At 42.1% G+C, this 23,096-nt stretch overlaps 1 protein-coding gene across 1 annotated transcript in view; it reads right to left on the reverse strand.

Annotated features, from left to right (window-relative positions):
- The window catches only part of TRPM6 (transient receptor potential cation channel subfamily M member 6), a 90,904-nt gene that overhangs the window by 64,218 nt on the left and 3,590 nt on the right, over positions 1–23,096 (reverse strand). Inside the window, exons 2-7 of the mRNA XM_074533042.1 lie at positions 15,339–15,418; positions 14,505–14,543; positions 3,355–3,535; positions 2,771–2,984; positions 1,846–1,970; positions 907–1,078 (exon numbers count right to left, since the gene is read on the reverse strand). Of these exons, the coding sequence (XP_074389143.1) occupies positions 907–1,078; positions 1,846–1,970; positions 2,771–2,984; positions 3,355–3,535; positions 14,505–14,543; positions 15,339–15,418 (811 nt within the window). The remainder of the gene's footprint in view (positions 1–906; positions 1,079–1,845; positions 1,971–2,770; positions 2,985–3,354; positions 3,536–14,504; positions 14,544–15,338; positions 15,419–23,096) is intronic.

Raw genomic sequence — 23,096 nt, forward strand, 5'->3', positions numbered from 1 at the left:
CTTCCCAGTGTTACATCAGCACTGCAGGTTTTTTAAACAAACAGAAAAGAATTTCAAGTACAATGCAATAGAAATGAAAGTGAAAGCCTGACTTGCAAAACATCATACTAAGAAAATAAAAGAGTCCAAGTAAAAAGCTCTATACACAAACATGTTAAAAATTGGGTTGGTTTCTAAGTTTGTCAATTCTATTATGTGAGCAGATAAAGGAAGCAACATCAACATCATAATACTAATGCCTTTTTAACATACCTCAAGATTTGAATGACTAGGTAAGAGTGCACTTCCACAAATAATTTGTACAATAAGTGCATAAAAGGAAATAATTGTCTATGTAATAAATATTTATTTAATTATTTATTTACTGTAACTTCTTTACTCTATAAATAAACAACGGAAGCAATGCAATCTGTCAAACATTGGCTAAAGGTTTTGCTTCTTCAACCACTCTTCATTGCTGTACTTGAGGAGGTCATAGACTTGCAATAGAGAGGCATGATGAGGGCAAAAGTAGTTAACATGGTAAAAAGTATTTGAATTCCACTGAATGTAACCATCTTTCCATCTCACAAAATGCTGGAGAAGTGTCTAGTGGTGAAATAGCGACCACGTAAAACTGTGAGCAAATGCTCAATATTTTCTAAATAATCTGAGTCATTTAGATGTCTCTACAACTGAGAAACCCATTTGTAGGTTCATCCATATGCATAATGCTGTATAAAAATGCTATCCTTTTCATTTTCCTGAGTTTTAGAGTTCAAGACACATACAATTAATGACATTTGACCTCAGTGAAAGCTATGGCAAATCAAGATGTACAATACATAGCATGAAAGGTAAAGTACCTCCCCATCTTTTAGGGTAGGTTTTTCTGTCATAAAGCAGATATGCCACAGCAATACTCACTTGTGTGTATTTTTTGAAGTGACATGTACTTCTCCAAATTCCTCCTGAGCATCATTTCATTCCCATACTTGCCTACTGTCCCATCATCTGCCATTAGAAAATGAGAATGCATGCTGTTGAGCGTACTCAGCTTGCTGAGTGGGTTACCAAGAGTCTGGTACAGGCAAACTACCTGAGAAAACCAAAATAAAAATGTCCTCAAAGAAACCAACAAAATAGCACAATTTATGTTTCCTCACTTGTATGTATTTCTTCATCACAGTGTGGCTGTTCAGCATTCTCCATCATGCTTTTAGAGCTACTCAAACATTTGATCCTTAACAGCAACAAATCCATAGATAATACCACGGAAAACACTTCTGATTGGGTTTGCAACCCTTAGAGTCACTGCCTGGCATTCTTTGCAACTGCTGGAACATCACAGCATAGTTTCCCTGGGTTGTATTCCCATTAATAATACATGAGCTAACATTTATCAGGAATGATTTCACCTTGCTACTTAAGTTCTTTTAGACACCTGAGTAGATTATGCCCTCACATAAAGTCATAGTTTGTGAATATAAAACAGACTGTGAATAAAATAATACACATATTAATAGCTTATTTGTGTACATTGCTAACCTGACTGTTCATTCCGAATCTTAATATAGAAATACAACCACAAGAGAGCTGCCTACATAATTACAAAATTTTAAGAAGGAATGGCAATTTCCTGTAAGAAGAGAAGTATTTTAAAGCTATTCATTTATACATAAAAAGCAAAATGCAGTGTCTCAATATGCCATGCAAAATTCTGTTGCTGAGTAAAACCTAATCCTCTATTACAGTGAAAAAAAGATCGAAGTAGCGAAGTTAATCCACAAGATAATCAGGTATGCAAGAAAGCTCTAACATCCCATGAACATGAAGGCTTTTGTTATTAAAATGCATCCAACTCACATCTTTTCCAATGAGATCCCTCTGATTCTCAATGATACCCCATGGAGGAATCCCAATAGCACAGATCTTTCTCAGGTGTGGTGAGGCACGGCCTTTGAGTGCATCCCCCACGTGCCTGGACACTCCTAAACAGATAATCAAATTATAATTTTTTTCCATATTCAGAGACCTGTTACAGGACGCCAAGAAAGTTTTCACGTCACGTAATTTGTACTGTAGTTGTGTTTCAACCAAAACCAAAATGTTGTACCCAACTTGTGTATTTGATGTACACTTCACAGCTTGGGTGTAATGTACCACTGCTTCGAATTCAGCACATATTTCTAATTAACAGTACTCTTACATGTTGCTAATGGTGCTTTTCACACCCATAAAACTTCATTAGTTACATAAATGCCCAGGACAGTTCTCCTGTAAGATCACCAGATTGAATAACAGCTAAAGAAGTAAAACTTTCAGTTCCACAGTTTACTGACCCCTCTGAGTTTTTGAGAGTAGTCCAAAGAGATTTTCAGCTACTAATAGGCTAATTATTGGATTATCCTGATTCAAAACTATCAATTATAAAACACAAGTTAAATTGAGCTTTGAAAATTGTTTCAAAAATACTAATCATAGTCCACAAAACCCAAATATTTTAAAGAAGCAGATAAATTTACTGCAAATAAGTTCTGGCTGTATGCAGTGTTTCTTAATACATGCAGAATACTCTGCTCTAATTAAAATATGTATAATGTGTGTCAACAGCAAACTAACATGATCCGTCTCCTTGGATTATGCACTGCTCTTTATATAAAAAGTCTTCATTTTGTATTAACATATCACCAATTTTCAGATAATTTCACTCTATTTTGATCCTACATGCTATTATGCAGGGAAAAAACACCAAAAGGAAAAGAGAAACAAAGAAAAATAATTACACTACCGCTGTTGATGCCTTCTGTAATTATCCATGCTCCCGTAGACTCAGCTGCTTTCACCAGCCCTTTGCTGAAAACCTGCTTGATCTTTGAGGGAAGCTTGAAATTTTGAATGCCTCCATGAACAGAGATCACTAGCTTTGGCAATTCCATCTGCCATTCTTTAACCATCAGGTGCAACAGCTGATCCAAACTGCTGTCATAAGAAAGTCTAATATACTGAAAAGGAAAATAATGGGTAAAATAAACATCTTTTACATTCTTCAGGAGAAGAAACTACAACACATTACAAAGTTCTAAGGATTAATGTCCTGCAGATTTGTGAAGGGTTAGAGCTGTCATGCTACCCTAACATGATAGCACCAAAATGCATGTGCAAAATGCAATACAGACAGTGTATCCCTAATCACAGTGAAGTTCAACATAAAAATATACACACATTTTAAACCGGTTTGCTTTTAGATTCCCCTGCCCTCTTAAGGCAATCAATCTGCTATGCACCCAATCAAATTTTTACCTTTGTTTGCCTTTCTTTTCCTATGCTGAAATTGCAAAAACAAGTCAGACATATAAGCACAGCACCTGTTACCTTGGCATGGTACGTGCGGTCTCCATCTTGAAAATTGATTGTACCAAACGCATCTGTCGGACTCATCTTTGTGTGTTTTTGCACAGACCATTCTCCACCATCGCTCTGTGAGCCTGCCTGATAAACAGGCCAGCTGCATTCTGTTCCGGGGTGCTCTCCAATCAGCCGGCCACAGCAGCACCTCACATTAAAAATACAGAAATTATTTTATATCAGACTCGCTTCCATACACCTTTAGTATTTACATGTGAATGGCCCAAATAACTTCCTGCAAAGAAAAATACTGCAGTTGTCTCACACGGAATGCAGTAAAAATTAGCTGTGTTGAAAGAAATTGCAACAATAGCAAAGTGACATGCAATTATATCATAAATATGTTTAGTTGGGTATAGAATTTGTTCTCTATCTGAGGAACACTAATAACAGTTGGGGGGATTTAACTGGACAGTCTTCAATAGTCCCTTCCAATCCAAACCATGCTGTGATTCTGAGTGGTTCTGTAATTGTTTGAAAGTCCCATACAGAAATTCTGACCCGAGCAATGCAGGTTCTGACCTGTTCCAGTTCAGAGGAATGTTGTAGGACACTGAGGTTTGCTATGAGTATTACCATTGGTTATTCTAAGTACTAAAGGAAGATCTAGGAATTATCCTCAACAACCAGGAGGAGAATTTCAGGGTGACCTTTATGTTAACTCTTGGAAGCCAGCAAAGTGCATATACGAAATACATGGATTGAAGGGCAGTATTGAGGGAGATTGTCATGGTTTGGGTATGGTAATCCTCACTTTAATGTTCCCACTGAGACTCTCCAAACCACACACTGTTCACTCACTCACGCCTTTCCCTTCCCTTCCCTTCTCCATGCAGTGCACTGGAGAGAAGAACTGGAGACACATAAGGTAAAGATTGCAGAATGGGATAAGAACAATTTACTGGAAACATCAACAAGACAAGAGATCAAACAGTAACAGCAACAATACTAATAATAAACAGCACAATAAATGAATATTTCACACAGAAACCCCTCAACAATAGACAACACCTAACCACTACCTCTGTCACTCTATGCCAGCCCATACCTTTGAGCACATGGTATGACTCTTGGGAATAGCCCTATCAATGCTCACTGTGGATCCTTTCCAACCCGGCATATTCTGTGATACTCCCTGGAAGAGAGAGAATCCCTCACTCCCAGCAGTGATATGAAGTGGTAGAGAATAACCCCTAAATTCTAGCCATACCATCTATGTCATGACCAAATCATACGCCTTACAATTACATACATACATACATGCATACACATATACATGTGTATCTATACATATATATACATATAAACATACAGACACACAAGCTTAAGTATCATCTTAGGTATCATAGTCAATGGCTATCCCTTCAAGATATCTGTAGAGTTCATTCATTGAGCCCATGGCTGTGGATTCTGTCTGTCCTAGATGCCTTCCAGGGCAGGAGGGCTGCTGTGCTGTCAGGTGGTAGCAAGCTGCATCACAAGATCATGACCAGTGTATCTGGAGCAGTCCGTACTCACTATCCATGCTAGTTATGGCACACAGTGCCAGTGTCATCCAGCAACCAAAAATACACACACAGTTTGGCATTACAGACTGTTGTCACTCAAAAATCAAATCCCCTTCAGGTACACATCCTGTTTCACAGTCCCTCTGCATTACCCACCAAGCATACCCAGGTCATTGAACAAAACATTCCCATGGGTGGGTTTGCCTTTGCTTGAGACAAGCTAATGCAAACTGACTTCCCAAACATATTCTTCATGAAGACCTTATCCTTTTCTCCTCTTCTACCGTGTGTGAGCATTTTGATTGAGCAAGGCAAGTTCAATTGGCAGAGTCTCTGGTATTAGCCAGCCAGATGGCTTTCCTAAATGCAGATCCCAATGTTTTAAGGTCCTACAAGCCATTGCTTTCAATGTGGTTTTAACAGTCCGTTTTATCATTCAACTTTCCCAGAGGCTGGTGCATGACAGGGAATTTGACAGCCCCTCAATACCATATGATGTCTGAACCAGGGATCTATGGAATCAATCTGCCAGGCCTCTCCATATTTATATTTTACCCATCATCCCCCATACGACAGAGGCTTTACCCACTTGGCCTGATTGATCACAGTGCATGTTTCACAATTATGGATTGCTTGGGAAGCAGTGACCATCATTAAATCCACCCCTCACTCACGAGCCCATCTGTATTGCTGCATCTCTTCCCTGTTGACCTGGGGTGTCATGGGCGCAATGAGCCAGAAATAATCCACACTTATGATGTCAGTCCAGGTCCAACCAAGACACTTTATTCCTGGCAGCCCAACCCACCTGTCCATTGTTGTGTTCTTCAGCACACCAGCCCCTGGGGGTGTGTGCATCTACACAATGTGTTTTTACAGCAGCTTCTCTGCATAGGCATTGGTGTCTTTCCAGAGCTCAGCAGCCCGCATGGGTTTACCTCTGCACTGCCTATTAATTTTTCCACTGCTCAAGCCACATCTACAGAGCATTTGCTACCATTCATGGGTCAATATGGGGGTAGAGCACTGGCCATTTCTCTCATTCAGTGGTATCTAAAGCCAGCTGGATGGCTTTCAGCTCTGCAACCTGACTTGATCCATCTTGTCCCTCGATAGCTTCTGCAACTTGCCACATGGGACTCAAGTACAGCAGCTTCCCATTTTTTATGTGTCCCTCCAATACAGCAGGAAGCATCTGTGAAGAGAGTATATCACTTTTCATTTTCTGGTAGCTGACTATATGGTGGGATCTCCTCAAGATGTCTCAGCTCCTCTTTGTTCTCGTCTGACAAAAGTCCAAAATTTTTGTCTTTGGGCCAGTTCCTGATTCCTAGGTAATTGGAGTTTCCTGTTCAAGCCTGCTGTGTCATCAGCACACTCCACTTACTCTGTAAAGCATCAGTGTCATGATGTGTGGCAGGGAATTTCCCTTTGAACATCCAGCCCAGCACTGGCAGTCAGGGTGCCAGGAGGAGCTGTGCTTGGTGCACATCACTTTGGAAGTAGCTCAAACCCCTTCATAAACTGCCAGGGTCTCTTTCAGTTGGGGTGTAGCAGGCCTCAGATCCTTTGCATCCCTGTCCTGCTTGTGCCTGGGACAGGGTTAATTCCTTGCAGTAGCTGCAATGGGGCATGGCTAGGGCCCAGATGTTACTCTTTAGCACCTCACATCTTTGCTGGAGGCAGAGTTGAGCCTGTCTCTCTCTCTTGTGGGGAGAAGGGATTACTTCTGGTTGAATATGTGTAGTGGAGGGAGCTGGTTTCAAGCCAGAGACAGGTTCAGGTGGTGCCAGTCTCAAGAGGGACAGAGCAGTGAGGCTGGCCCTGCTGGGGTCACAAGTTCCACAGTGAGCATTTCTGCATTATCACTCCTCTTTTTTTTTTTTGTATGCTTTTTAAATTAACATTGTTGCTGTTACTGTTTGCTTTTTTTCTTATCAAATTGCTGTTTCCAGTAAATTGTTCTTATCTCAAACCATGATCTTTTGCCTTTTGTGTCTCCAGTTCTCAGCTTCACCCCACTGCAGTGGAAAGGGGGAGGGGAAGATGGAGTGGGAGAGAGAGGCATGTGGTTTTGGAGAATCTCAGTGGGGGCACTGCACTGGGGAGTACCATTCCACAACCAAGAACGTCTCTGACTCCGTAACCCAAGGGGTTTCTAGAGCCTCCCCAGATACACTTTTCCAGAGGCTCCAGAAAGGACCATTCTCCCCACCTGCAATGTAGAGCACATTTTTCATGCCTTGTCCTGTCATGACAGTGCAAGAGCTGTTGCATGATCAACTTCCAGTTTGATTTTTTCAAAAGCTTGTTGTTCAGGACCCCACTTAAAATCATTCTTCTTTCAGGTCACTTGATCAAGAGGGCTTTCAATCTGACTGTAATCCTAAACCCAGATCCTTCAAAAACCCACAGCACCTAGGAAAGCCTGTGCTTCTTGCTTGCTGGTTGGGTGGGATCACAGATATTAATGTGTTGGCCACATCCATTGGAATTTGATGACATCCATCCTGTCATTTTACTCCTAAACTGAATTTTATTCCTAACTGAATTTCCTGGGCAGTAAGTTGACCTTACTTTGGTTTATGGCAAAAGCAGTCTTCAGGAGAATTTTTCATCCCACTTCCACACATCGTCTCCATGATCATGCAACAAAAATCAGAGGTTTGCTCATCATCAGTACCATCTCTCTTGAAGGGGTCCACTTGCTCCCAATAGCAGAGACACAAGTCCATACTGGAGGGGCATGGGACATTTCCTCTCTAATCTGATGAAGTCTTTTGAGTCTATCTGCAGTCTTGGACAGTCTTTCCACAGACAAGATGCACGTCAGTAGGGAGGAAAAAAGATGATCACCACATGGCTGTAGCTAGGTAATCACCTAAAGCACTTTGTTCCTCCTCCTGTCATGGACATGGATGCCAGAGAGTTGGTGTACGATGATCATGCGCTCCGTACAAACTTCTGCCACGTGGATTGTGCACTCTGGACCTCATCCAGGTCTACAGGTGACTGCACATTATTTGAATCCCTAGAGACTACCTCCAGAGCACTCATTCTCCCAGGTACTGGATACCTTTCTCCATGGTGCCCCACCTGCCTGGGTGCACTACTAGATCATCCCTGAGAGAGAACCTTTCTCTCACACTTGACAGGAGTCACCTCCAAAGGCTGAGAGTTTCTGTCCTCTTCTCAGTGCCCTCGTCAGTGCCAGATCCTGGGACAGGGATCCCAGCTCCGCAGCCTCATTACCACCTAGTTTCATATCATGGGCCACAACACTTGAGCATCAGAGCCGCCAGGTCACCTGACTGGCAGCTGAAATCTTTTCACATATCTCACAGCTCACTCAGGGATAGGGAACAGGGGATCTGGTTCTCCCTCGTCCTCCTGTCATGAAGGCCCTACTTTCTCTTCAACTAACTAAGTGAACTGATTTGGTCTTGGACTTCTTCATTTGTAGGAGCAACCACTACCGGCACTGGCTGTTCCTCTGGTTCAGGTGCAGTTGAGTGGCCACAGTGCTTCTTGCTTTGCTTTCCTTGTCCTCCTCCTGAGGGCACATTCTAGTATTGAGCAGTGTTCAATAAAGAGCAGTCAGAGCCCAGCATGTTGCGTAACTTTGCACCCCTCTGGAAGTGGCACAGCATTTTTCCATGATATATTTTATCATTTCAACAGGGTCCTGTAGTGGATTAGGGGTGAAATTCCAATTCACTGGAGAAGTCTTCCAGATACTGGCCCATGTCCTTCCAAATTGAATGCTACTCATGATTGTCCATCCTTGAGGCAGAACTCCGAACAACCCTCCCAGAAATCTCTTTCTTGACTCTAACCATGGTGTGGGCCATGTTGGGGAACCTGGCAGACTTAGCAACAAGAATGGTTTCCTCAAAATCCAAAAAAAAAAAATAATTCTCCAAAGCTGTCATAACAGGCCTGAAGGAGGAAAAGGGGATGAAAAGCTGGAGAAAATCATCCTCCTCTGTTTTCCCCATTGACTTGATACAATTATTAATGGACTCCCATTAAAGGTAGCACCAAGATCAGGTTAGGAGAGCAACACTGAACACATATCACAAATGACCTTCATGGCCCTTGATGATATGATGCCATAAGTGATATCACAGCAGAGCAACAAAGCAATCTTGATTCTTCACCCTACTTAGGGAAAGATCATTGGAAGGAGCTCATGTGGCAACATACACAGCCTTGGGTACCACAGCCACATGAACAGACCTAATAACGTTGTGACACATGGCTCCATGCCTACTGTGAAATACCAAGATCAAACTTGTTTCCAAGTGTTTCCAAGTGGCTCTGTTATCTCAGCTCTTCCACCTGCACATTAGGTGCCAAATAAGGCTGCCATGTTTTAGGAATGGTATTCCATGGTTTAGGAAGACATTGAGACACTTGAATGCATCCAGAGGAGGGCAACAAGGCTGGTGAGGGGTTTGGAACAAAGGCCCATGAGGAATAACTGAGGGAGCTGGTGGTGTTCAGCCTGGAGAAAAGGAGACTCAGAGGTGACCTTATCACTCTCTGCACCTTCCTGAAATGTGGCAGCAGTCAGGTGGGGGTTGGTCTCTTTCTCCAGGCAGCTACTGACAGAACGAGAGGACACAGTCTTAAGCTGCACCAAGGGAAATTTAGGTTGGATATTAGGAAAAAAGTGTTTTACTGATAGAGTGATAAAGTACTGGGATCATCTGCATGGGGAGGTGGTGGAGTCACCATCCCTGGATGTGTTTAAAAAAAGACTGGATGTGGCAGTTGATGCTATGGTTTTGTTAAGGTGGTGTTAGGGCATGGGTTGGACTCAATGATCTTAACGGTCTCTTCCAACCTAGTGATTCTGCAATTCCCCAGTTTGGTGTTCCCACTGAAACATGTCAAACCATGCAACATTCTCTCACTCCTCCTCCTCCCCCTGCCCTTGCCCCTGCTGGGGCTGCAGAGGAGAACAGAGGGCACAAAGGGTAAAGATCATGGTTTGAGATAAGAACAGTTTGCTGGAAACAGCAGCGAGATAAGGAAATCAACAGCAGCAACAAATTGATGACAAGGGGCACGGAAACTGAATAATTCACGTGGAAAACCCCTGACAAGACAGCACTACCTTGATCCACAAGGGACCCTGCTCCCCAGAAGAGAATCCCTTCCCCGCAAGCCTTGGCAATGACCTGACATGACAGAGAACAACCTCTGGGCCCTAGCCAGGCCCCTGGCTGCCTTCTGCAAGTAATTAACCCTGTCCTAGTCAGAAACAGGAGAGAAAGAGACCAGAAACTCAGCTAGCATTAAAATTTTGCATCTGGAATCATAGCCCAGATTCCAAATTCAGTCATTACTCTCACACAGGCTTCAACAGGCTTCAGTCTCTTCTACAGGATTAACTTCAGTGTAATTCCTCTTCTACAGGATTAACTTCAGTGACAGCTGACAGTCCAGGTCTCCTTTAGACATTTCAAAAGTTAATATACCCTAGGAAATGGAGATAAATTCTTCACTTTTCCTCTTTTAAGAAACCAAACAACAACCTTCAACGACCCAGATGCAACTGCCTCAGGCCTCAGCTGTACTACTTGTCCATTTAGGGGCAGGTTAGGTGTAAACATCTGCAAGACTCTGGAGATGTGCATTCTAAAAGAGAGAGTTTTCAGTGGAGATGAGTGAGAACTAACTGGTGACAAAGAAGCAGATTTTTAAAACCAACCAACTAACAAACCAACCAAAGTCAAATCTCAAAGCAACTGGAAGGAAATGCAAGAGGTGAGCTGCTTTAGTAAGGTATTTCTTGATACCCAGAAGCCATGAAATCAGGTCTGCACTCCACTTTTTCAACCCAAGCAAATTAGGTTTGTTTTATCCAATGCTCTGCCAAAGCAAACTGGAGAAGGAAGTCTCCTACACTCTGGGACACAGGGCTCAAGCTGGAGTGGCAATAGCAGGCTGAGATGATGCTTCACACAGGACCACTTGTTTCTCACACGTGTCAGGCTGCACCCCAGGGTGCTGAGGGAGGAGGCTGATGCCCTTGTACTGCCAGATTCCAAGGCTGTGAAGATCAGGGTGTCCCCAATAACTGGAGAAAGGCAAATGTCATGCATGCCTTCAAAAACAGGCAGAAGCCACCCTGTGGAACTGCAGGCCAGCCATCTGGCCATAAGTCTGAAGTAAAATCGAGGAGTGAGGCCTCCGGGAGCCCACATCTGGCCACAGGAAGTAGGAGACAGTGACAGGAAGCAGTAAGCAAGGATTAACTGAGGGTCAGTCATGCCTCACCCACCTCACCGCTTTCTGCAACATAATTGTGGGGATGAGAGGAGAGCACCTACCTTTGCTCTAGCCAGGCTGCTGTATCTGGGCCGTGACATTCCAGTATGGGAGGGATGCCAGGCTGGCAGGTGAGGATCTGGCTGGGTGTGGGCCAGTATCAGGAAGGGTTCCTCGGGGTCTGTACAGGGCCTCTCCTGTTCAGTCTGTCCACCTGCCACCTGGAAAAGGGGATGGAGGGAATGTGCAGCCCTAGGGGCATGGCAGCTCTGGGACATGGTCCTGGGTGTCAGTGGGCTGAGCCAGGGTCATCCAGGTGCCTGGGCAGCAATGAGGACCACAGGTGCTTGGGGTGGTGTGAGCAGGAATGGCCCGAGGGACCGGGGACAGCAGGGCCTGTCCCCTCTGCTCCATGCTTGCCACCGAGCCCCTGCCAGCTTGGTGCCTCCAGCTTCAGTCCACAGCACAGGAGAGACACCAGCAAACTGGAGAGGCCTCAGGGGCAGAGTGACCATACTGGGCACAGGTGGTGGGGCTGGAGCCCTTGATCTCTGAGAAGAGGGGATGGTTTTCTGCTAGGATGAGACACGGCTTCAGGGGCTCCAACAACCAGCACACCCAGCACTGATGGGACAGGATGCAGAAAGATGTTGACAGGCTCCTCAGTGAGGCATGGCAGAGGGGTGAGAGGCAGCAGCACAGCTGAAACATGGAGTCTGAGGCTGGAAATAAGAAGCAGCCTTTCTTCCAGGAGAACAACCCAGCAGTGGAGTCAGGACCTGGGGAGGGTGGGTCATCTCCATCCTTGGGGGTTTCACACAACTGAGTGAAGCATCGTCATCTCCCCCCTGGCAGAGCACACTGGAGGCCATGTCCCTGACACCCTGAGTTACTCTGTGATCCTATGGATATGTGGAAAGCATCTTTGCAATGACTTTGCCTTTCTTGCCTCAAAAGCTCACCAAGCTGCCGGAGGAGGTGGGGACATCATCAGTAACATAAAAGCAGGCTACTAGAAAAGTCACCCTTTGAGCAACAGTGGAAAACCCAAAGGGTTGGCACTGAAGTAAAAGTAACTGCAGGAGTCAGACTGCAATACCCAGGCAGCAGTTTAGAAGCTGTGTCTAAAACTTACACCTCCAAGGTGAGATATATAGACAAATTGCAAGATCATCTCAGATGTATAAGGATGCAGGAAATTGACACCTCACTTCTAAATACTCATAGAGAGAGTATTCTCATATATGAATACTCATATAGAGTCCATTCTAACTGCTGTCTGGGATGTTTTTGTAAGTACTGCACAGAAGAGTAAATAGAGACCAATTTCAGCTCACCAGCGAAGCATGGACAAAGGCGCTGGTAAGCAAATTTGATTAGCAACTTCTAAATGGAGTAATTCTACTTAGAATCAAAAAATTAGTTGCATAACCCAATTCACAAACTGTTTCCATTCACAAACTGCTTGCAAATCTTGTAAGTTCTCTACAAAATAAATCATTAGGGGATTTTATTTGCCTACAATATTAGGTCAAATTATTGTAGGCATCAAGTATATCCACATGATTTTTTGACTGTTGTGGAAAACTACAGAATCCAGGAGGCCCAAAACCTGTTTCATTGCTGATCTAATAAATACAATATAACTAGTCATAACAATTATATGGAAATTATTTCTCCTTATTAGAAATGGAAAAATTCTCCTAGAACAAAGCTCTCTGTACACTTTGAGATACTCAAAAAGACAAGAACTGTTTATATTTGGGAAATGTACTTGCTAGATAAGGGCTGACTGAAATGCACATTAGACACCCACAGACAATCTGCAAACATAGACAGACCAACAAACTGGATTTATATTAAACTAAACAGCATGATAATGCTCAGCAAAAACTGAAAGAAACAACTACAAGATAAAAGACACACAAAGATACAGGATGTCTTGACAGAGAAAGGTGAAAGAAAAAAATCCATCCAAAGAAGTGCACATTTCCTGTTCCTCTTCCTCCCTCTCCAAGCGTTGTATTCGCATTTATGCAGCTAAACTATGTTTGACTAGGAGGCTGATTTAGTGAAAGCTCATCTTTTGGTTTTCCACTTCTGTATGTTAATTTTTGTCCTACTGGTCTTCACAGGCTGATTAACAACATGGTCTGATGGGGGAGAGGGGGAGAACAACAAAACTGATGTAGTCTTGATTGAGATGAAATTAAACAACTGTATTTTGAAGGACAATGTAACTTTGGTTGCAATTCACAGCTGAGTATCTAGAGGTTAGTAGGAAGCATTAAAACACCCCTTACATTTCTTCTCTCAGAAAGACCAGCAAAAATCTTTGAATGTCTATTCTTCTGCTCTAAAGCAAGATATACACGAGACCATCCTCTTAGAAGGAGCTCACACTTTCTGAACAGAAACACAAATCAGTTGCCTTACGATGCCAGCACCACTCTGCATATCAGTTCTTTACAGTGATCTGATTTCGGGAGTAATTTATCTACTCTTTGTAAAACATGACTCCTGTAAATCTCAGAAGCAAAATGAAATGTGAAGCATAATGAAAAGGCAGATAATCGTGTTAACACAGATTGTCGGACTACTTGACACCAGCTTGCTGGTCACCAGTTGTTGCCTCAGCTATCCGATGCCTTTAACACAAAATAAGTGCAAGTTGAAATATTTGTTCCAATAACTGATAATTTATTATCATAAATACACAGTACCAAAATGTGTTTGGTAATACCATTTGAATGACAAATATTGGATTGAAAACAATTATTTAATACAGGTCACAAGATACAATTTCCCTGAAAATAACACAATTTAAAAGCACAAAAGTAATGATATTTTGTTGTTGTGAGAGAACTCCTCACTCAATCCTCACTGCAGAGAAGATGAAACATTTTCAAAAATCCTATTATTGGGATATTTCTTCTACCCTTTTTCTTCTCCCTTAATTTTCTTTATTCTTTCCATAATTTGCACTGTTCTCTATTGCTATAGACTCCCTCTCCTTCATATAATCTGGGATATAGCTGAAATTGACTCTCATTTAAAGACACACTTCTGCCTTCCATTCCTCAGGAGGATATTAAAAGAAAATCATGCACACAAGGTATTTGGGTAAAATTTTCTATTGCAAATAAATCCAAGGTTATCATATCATTTATTCTACTTATATTTATGCCAAGCATTCTCCAGCACATCCCTAGAAATGCTGCTCTGACCATAAAACAAGAAGGGTATTTCTCTTGTCATTGCTTCCATGACTAGGATTGCCTATTTTTAGGTCACTATAAAAATAGTACATATATATTTATGCACTCTTACCTGATTAAATTCTGGCACACCTGGCATCCTGTAGGACATCTGTGATGAAAAGTGGATGATTAATATATGCTAGTGTAGAATAAGACAGCTTTAAAATTATTCTTAGTATATCAATTCAACAGTGAAAGAACAACAACATCAACAACAAAACAGGCTGTCATCTCCACCACAAACCCCTGGAAAATGCAGTGGATAACTTCAGTGATTTGTTTGGCATTTCACAACTCAGACTGTATGTCAGATCTTCATTTCATAGATGAGTTATCTATCATACATCTGCTACCCTGTCCATGTGTTCAAAACCAAATGATCAAAATTACAAGTTTACATTCTCAGAGTGTGATCTCCAATTTATCTAGGCCACACCATCCACCTGATGGATAATACGGAATGCCAAGTTATGTTTGCTTCCTAAAGCACAGGTTGAGGATTTGATCTCTTCCCTACTCTTTTCATACTCTACACCAGTATGACCAGTAATTTCTGTATCAGAAGACTGTGATCAGCAGCAGTAATTATTTTAAGGAAGGGGAAAAATGGTGCAGCAGTAACTCCATGTAACTCAGTCTCTTAATCAGATACTGTACTTGTTTTTATTACCACACTGACAGTAACAAATCTAAGAAGCACAGTAAGGTTAATTGCTACCAATTTCTAATTCAAATAAACAGTTTCATATAAAACAGACTGGGGATGGGATCCATGAAAACTCACAGACCAGCAATCAGTGGCTGAGACACTAAAAAACACTGTCCAAACCAAACACAATGCCCATAAAAATTATTTTGATTATTTTAAAATGTAACGGAAAAAAAGAGAATTTGCTCTCTTTACCTGTGTGGTTCTTTTGAGCTGGGAATAATGTGGGAACATTCTCTTTTACTGAAGACTTCTTCGATCCAAGATTTGGGGGGCTAAAAAGACATTTCAAATATAAATGCATTCCGGAACTTGGGAACATGATATCAAAAATTGCCCTGTAATGACAATACATCTGTATATAGATAACTCAGAGCTATTCCCATTGTGTTGTGTGTAAGACTGCATGCTGAAGCTACAGCTCTGAACAGTCCTAGCCCTTCAACTCCAAGCTTTACAGAATTCCCCAAGAAGATCAATATTTAAATTTACTACCATCATGAGAATTATTTAGATGTTCTGTCAAACATATGTACAATAGAGAAAGTGGCAAGGATTAATCAAAATTGCTGTAAGTATTGCATTCTTCTTCTGCCAGCAGACTAGCAAACTGCAATCTTACTAAAGCTGTGTCCAAAAAGGCAAGATTTTCATTCTACCTGAAGGAGATGGTTGAGTCCTTCTTTTATTATTCTTCACAGATTAATAGGTCTAGAGTGAAATGCAAAAGCAGGGGCCCAGCACTCAGGGTGGATGACAGGTGGGCTTTCTGCCCTGCCTCCTGGAGACCTGTGTCAGTGATGCCTGTCACAGCTCAGCAAACTGAACAGCCACTATAGCACACAGATTCTTCAAAGACTCTCCCTGTAAATTTTTGAACCTTTCTTTTCAGGTTTAACAGGATCAAATTCCTTGAAAGGAGCAGTAACTGCTGCATGCAGAGCTTTGAAACCTCTGGGACTTAAGTAATTATTCTTAATTTTTATAGGTGAAATCTTCACATAGTATGTACAATTTACAGCAGAACCTGAACATTTATTTCTTAATTTTTAGGCTTTTAGACTGATTATATCATTAGGAAAAGGGGTTTGAAACTTCATGCTTTTTTACAGTCATCCATGACTTCAGGCCTGGGCAAATAAAAATGGAAAGAGGAGACTTCTAAACTGCAGACTTTTCTAGTCTAGCTCTTGATTCCTAGTTTTGTAAAAGACTTCCATAACATGTACAGAAGTCCTAGAACTTGATTCCTAGTTTTGTATAAGACTTCTGTAGCATCTCCTTTCATAAAACTCTGAATAATATTCCAAAATGTCATAATTTAATTAAATTTCAACAGCAAATGAAAATATTCCCTGTCACTACAATGAGGTACATATATCTCAGCCATCATTGACATGTATCCTTTCCACCACCAAATCCTAAAGGAGGAGACAAAAATACAACTACACACTCCTTCTGACTGGCACATTTCTGCTCTAATATACCAAAGACCTGAAGCCAATTCTATTGTAGCTTTCCTCCTACTTTTTTTCTCTAAGGAAGTCCTGAGACCTGTGTTTGGGACTTTTGGCTTCTCTCTTCTCACCAGTCTGAGGATTAAGCTTGCTGCTTATAATTCCCTGCCACAGAAGAGGCTTTGGAGATTTCTAGACTGATTTAGTCAATGGAGTGGCAAGAGTTTGGCTCTGAAATTTAAGGCACATGAGTAGTTTTTAGAAAATTGCTTTTAATCACTTTTCCAATACCTTTAATGTCTGAGATCCTTGCATAATGTGGTATTAAAGGGACATTGTCAGGTCAAAATGTTCAAAAATTAAGGTCTCCAGAAGTAAAGAAAGAGATCAGAGTGTAATCTATAAGGAAACATATGCACCACCCATTTCTTTAAAATTCTTTCTGTTGAGCAGTGAGAGCAGACAAAATCTAAAAACCCAGCCTAGCACAGAGGTCCTTCAAAGGGCAGGGGTGCTATCAGCAAGGACAGTGAGTGTGCCAGCATCGCACTGGGGTGTCTGGGCAGGTGCACAGAGCTGGGCTCACCAGCCTCCAGGGAAGGGCAACGCCGCCCTGCCATGCCCTGCTGTGCTGCTCCCCTCGCTGATTTCACCACTCCCCATCCAGCAAAAACACATGAAGGCTTCCATTTTTGCTTCTGCTTTCTTCTGCCTCAGGCCACCCTGCAGCACCATCCCTGCAAAGGACACCTGAAGCCAAAGCCTGTAGCTGCACTGTGACAAATAAACACTGCCAAGCAAGGGGTTAATGTATGCTCTCCCTGCTCTGAAATTGGCTTTACTAAGCCAAGAGCACCAGGAAACATTCAGCTCCTTCAAGCCCAGACAATAAACACCGTTCAGGGGTCAAGAACCAAACTCAGGAAAACTAGGTTACACTGTCAATATGAAACAGCAATCTTTTAGTTTCCTCAGCTGTACATATGCCTGCTTTAGGGTGAAAGGCAGAGATACATATCTTTTCTAATGAAACGCCAGGCTGCTCCGGACATTGTTCAATTCCCTGCAAAAGAAAATTAGAAGGCACACATCTCTGCGCAGAATAATATCATCCATTATTGAAACACAATCAAATTTTGGACAAAACAGCAGCAATTGCTTTTAATGACACATTGTAGCTCCAGACAGGTGCAGATAATTAGAACTCACACAATGACTAGCCAGTTTACATAACAGGTTAGTTCATTTAGGCAAAATACCGTTGTGCTGGAAACCAGGCAGAACAATCAAGTTGTAAGTAGCTTACTGAAACTGCAACAAATTTGTACTGATAACAGAGAAACACAGTGCCTTAGCCAAAACAGTACTTCAAGAGCTGAAAAGTTCTGTCTAGCACCATACGTCAGCTCTTCATACACTCTCTGTTTAGTGAAACCAGTACACAATGTCACTTCCAAAGAGCTGGGGTTTTCTAAAAGATCTTAACTAGTAGTGCCAGTATTTCTACTCCTGCATTGTTGGACAGATTTGTCAAAATATCAGAAAAAAAAAAAAAGAACTTTAAAAAAAATGCATCATATACAACTTTTATACAGCCTTTTCTTGCCCTCAAAATTATTAGATGAAAGCAAACACTCTTTAAGAAAGCAACAGATGATCATGGGGCTAATAGAATTGCCTCAGTACGCAAGCATACCTGCAAAGAACTTAGCTAATAATCAGAAATAAAAATATAATAATCAGAAATATCTGAAAGATCCAAACTAACTTTTAGCGTCTGTGAAGGAGGGAGGTACTATTTTCAGGTGTCTGTGAGAAGTCAGCATGGTGCAGTCTGTGACAAACCTTTATCCAAATACATCAGAGGAGGGAAAGAACTTCCCCTAATTACAGGTGGTGCAAGAATCCACTTCCCCTAATTGCAGGTGGTACAAGCAGAGTGTCCTAAAATATCTTAAACCCTTTGCAAATTAACTTCCCATGTAGCAAGTCACTTGCAGTAACATTAGATACCTGAAATACAGCCAGAGTGCCTGTAAGCTAGTACTCAAGACTATTTCACAAGAGCTTGGGGCTTAAGCACGCTGGTATATCTTGAACCCTTCCTTACCCCTGAAAACTCTGCATGGCTTCATTACCAACTGGTTAAATTACTGCCAGCATTAATGAGATTTCCAACTTAACAGGCTGTCTCACACAAGCTTTTCAGAGCAGGAACTCTGTGGTTCAGCACCCACTCCATGCATGCTTATGGTACGAAGTAATGTAACAACTGATTGCTAAACAAAGAGCACCACTCTGGATCCACGTAGGGCAGAAAAACATTGCAAAACTCCAGGGTCACATGCAGTAAAATATGAACTCATGAGAGGTTTTCCATGGCCTCTCAGGTCTTCTGGAGTTTCCTGGTGTTCAGGCCACCCTGTCACAGGACAACCACCTGGCTCTGTAATACAGACAGGCTATGGTTCCTCTGATCTCCATCACTACAACACAGTGGTGCATCTAATTGGCAGCTTTTGCTTTTACAGTCTTTCTTACCTACTTCTTTGCCCCAGTGTTCAAGATTCTGCATACCTATGGAAATACACAACTGTAAGCAATAGAATTCATTAGAAAATTTTCTCACTAACAGTCACTAAGATCTGAAAGATATTGTGAAAAATGTGAAAGATATTAAAATAATTTCATTTAAAAGCTTCCACTGTTCACCAGTCCACCATGGCCAATCATAAAACAGCTATCAGCTAATCTCAAACTGCCTTTGCAGGCAGACTGCTGATTCAGTAGCACTGAGAAGCTTTTATATTTTCCCCTTTTAAAGATAGTATGTAATTTCAGGTCACAGCAGAATTTCTGTGATTTTTTCCTCATAACCAATTTAAACTCATCCACTGGAAACATATTCCTAGGTGTTCACAAATACCGTACAAACACTAACAGAAGTCACCTGTGCTTGCAGGATAAATGTGGACCCAAGTCAGAGAAGGATAACAGAACTTCTTAAAACTAGTCAGCCATTCTGAAGAGAAATCTTAGGGGTTTTTGTCATCAAAACAAAAGTAGTGTGCTAGCTTTTCAAAAATACCCTAATTCAATCTTCACTCCACAGAGTGCTGTAGCACTTTCTTTCACAGTTAATCAACTGTACTTAAAACCTAAGTAGGTATGCTTAAGTGATTTTCTGGATTAGGGTCTTGCATCAAAGGCTCATAAAACTGTTTCCACTATTTTGAACACAAGCTTAGCCAAAAAAACAAAAACTCTTTGACTTTATTGGGCTTTCCAATGTGGTGCTTCTGATCCAGAGTAGACCACACAACACAACAAATACCAACACATATACTAAATGACAACAAAATGTAGCAAATACTAAAACTAAAACTCTCCTTGTGAAAAAAGCTCATCTTGACTCCTGGGACACAGGGAACAAAGAACTGATGGAAATCTTATCTTAGTCTGGAATATTAGACCTTCAATTAGTTTATTACTTTCTACTATTTAAGTTTATTAACCGATCAAGTAAGCCTTTCTGCTGTCCCTTAACATGCAATGCCTTAGAAAAACGCACCAAGGAGCGCTGCTCCACCCAAGAGCACACCCAGCTCAGAAGGCAGCGCTGGTGGAGGAGCTCTTGCCTTGCAGAGGCAGGGGCTGGGCACTCCTGTCCCTCTGCACAGCCCAGGGCACTGGGCTAGGTGGGAAAGGACACACCAAACCTCGCCTCAACACTGCTGCCAGCATCCCAGGACTTTGCAAAAGAAGTAAACACAAGGAATCTCAAACCGCAGTTTATATTCTTCAGCTTGATCCTTGAAACAGGTCTCAAAAACATTGCTAGAAATCTTGTACTGGAAGGAGATATCTGCGAATTGCTTAGAAACAGGTTTCCCCAACTCTAAATGCAAAAAGTCTCTGTGACATGAGAAGCAATTCAGTGAAAGCAGGTCACTCCAAAACCCACTGTTCTAGAAGCATGGTGATTGCTGACAGTTTGGATCTGACTGCTTCATAACTGTGGCCCACAGACATCTTAAAAAACCTGCCTGTGGCTGATGGCAGCCACCTCGCTAAAAGCTGATATTTGGTTTATTTTGGCACTATGTACAATATAATACTGTATATCATCTCTTATAAAACCAGTTCAATGGGCAGCATAAAATATTAATTACCGAACAAGTTAGTAATACGTAAAGATACAGAAATACAAATTCTAAATATTTTTATTGACAAAAATAGTCCAAATTGCAGAATAAATTATAGGAGATGCCTAAAACTTGCAGCAAATAAAAGCAGGCACCAGTAATAGAGGAAGAAATGGCAAATTGATCCAAACTATATTTGAAAATTATTATACATCTTTAAAAATAACCATGCCTTATTTTACTGTGTCTCTTTTGGAGACAAAATTGTCATCATTTTTTAATGCACAGTCCTACCAGTCTTACCAACAATATTTGGGAAGTCAGTCCCAAAGGAAGTCAGGCATTTGGTGGTTTTTTAGTAATTAATGCGATATAATCAGAAAATTATAAATATTCAAAGCAAGTTATGTATCCCGAATTAAATGATCTTATTGTAAGCAATTTTAAAGTAAAAATCCAAGAAGCCATAAGAAAATGATGTTTCAAATGTATTATTCAGAGGGTCAATACAATGCTTCAAGTCTCATTTAGATTTCCACTTTGAAAGCCATTCACAGAAAGGCAGTTCTTGTTACTTGTTACTTGTTAAGCGCCTGATCTTATCAAGAGCTAATCAACTTGCTCTTTTTAAAATTTGGTCTCACCTACCCAGCACTGAGCAATCACAGAGGGCAGCTACTCATTGCTGTGACAAGTGTGTGCCTTCATCAAAGGATTCAAAATCACGACAAAGGTCTACCTAGTTTAAACCAGGAGGAGGAAGAGAAAAAAATTATCTGATAGTAAATATCGGAGCTTTCTTTTACCTTTTTTAAGTTTTCCCAACACAGGGTTTAATGTTGACTACAGAGGTAACTCTGTAAAGGTCAAATATATCTGTAGTATCCGACATGAAAAGCAAATGCAAGTTGCAAAATTCAGCTGGAGGAGGCCTGAAGGGCCCCAGGAAGTCACATGTTATTAACAACTTGCTCTAGAAGAAGGTGGCAGGTAGGTAAGAACTAGCTGATCTTCAGGGTCACTGCCAGCCCAAATTATTCTGTGCTTTTATGACTGCATGATGCGAGCAATCCACACAGCTCATGTCTGGAGCCATATGACTGTTCACTGACATTTCTATCAGAATTCTTTTTTTTTGCTCCATTGCTTGTCTCGCATAGTCACAAAATCTTCTTGGGCTTGACAGCTGCATACAGCCGCCCTTGCACACAAGACAGGTCTCAGAACTGAAATTGTATTTTCCAGAGAAAGAGGAAACACATCTTGGGCGCTTTCTAAAGAGGCTGAAGGTATGGTCAGCCTCACTTCTGCATTTCTCACTGGGACATGTTTTATCACTCTCCTCAGCTCTGCCCTCCACACCACCCTCCAAAAAAAAAAAGTTTTCCTTTTCCATATCAGCTCACAGTTAATAATAAATTGTTTTTAATGACAGATAAGTCACAGCATCAATCCATCGAACACTGCAGACCAACAAACTAGCTGGAGCAAGAGTCACCCATGGCCTGAGAGCAGCCTCAGGGCACTGCAGGGCCCCTTTGGACCCCTTTGCCCCAGAGACCACCTGGACACCCCCCTAAGCTCTCCACCAGGTCCTTCTGCACCTTCAGCCTCATGTCCGAGACGTATTCCACCTCACCAGGCTTATCCCCTTGTTTATTCACTGGGCGTTGCAACAGTGGCCAAAGTGACTCCCCAAGGCTGAGGTTTCCCCGGGGCCAGGCAGAAAGGAGCAGCTGTGGTTGCAGTTTAAGCCAGGCTAGACAGAACGACTTGGCAGCCATCAGCACTGCCCTCCTGGCACAAAGCTGGGCTGTGCTCCACGCTCCCAGCAGGCGGGCTCTGTTCCAAGGCATGCTCTCCTGTCTGCTCCACCATGATGGCAACTCCTCTCCCTTAAACGGCAGCTCCAAGTGCCACCCAGCCTTCTGGCAGCACTCTGCTCACCAGGATGCCTGCATGTGTGTCAGGATGGTCTCAGGAGCTGTGGTGGCACAAGTGATGAGAGAAGGGGCAGGGCAAGGAGGGAGCTGTAAGGAGAATGGACAGGAGGAGCTCACTGTGAGGGCTGAGGTTGCACAGCACTGCCACACAGCCTTTCTGAAACACTGGCTGAGCAGCAGGCAGAGAGGGGGACGTATTTCATAAGCACCTGGGATGTACTAGTAGAAGTTCTGCTATGCCTCTTTGGGGGTTAAATTGAAAGCCAGTCAATACAAGGTAATAAAATGCACTGGTTTATAGGATTGATAGGACTAGGACTGATCAAACCTGAGATCATCTCACGCCAGCCAAGCTGGTAAAAAATGTGTTTCCACAGTCTGACCTTGACAATGCAGCCTAAAGCAGCA

This window comes from Zonotrichia albicollis, chromosome Z, assembly GCF_047830755.1.
Source record: "Zonotrichia albicollis isolate bZonAlb1 chromosome Z, bZonAlb1.hap1, whole genome shotgun sequence".
NCBI classification, from domain to species: Eukaryota; Metazoa; Chordata; class Aves; order Passeriformes; family Passerellidae; genus Zonotrichia; species Zonotrichia albicollis.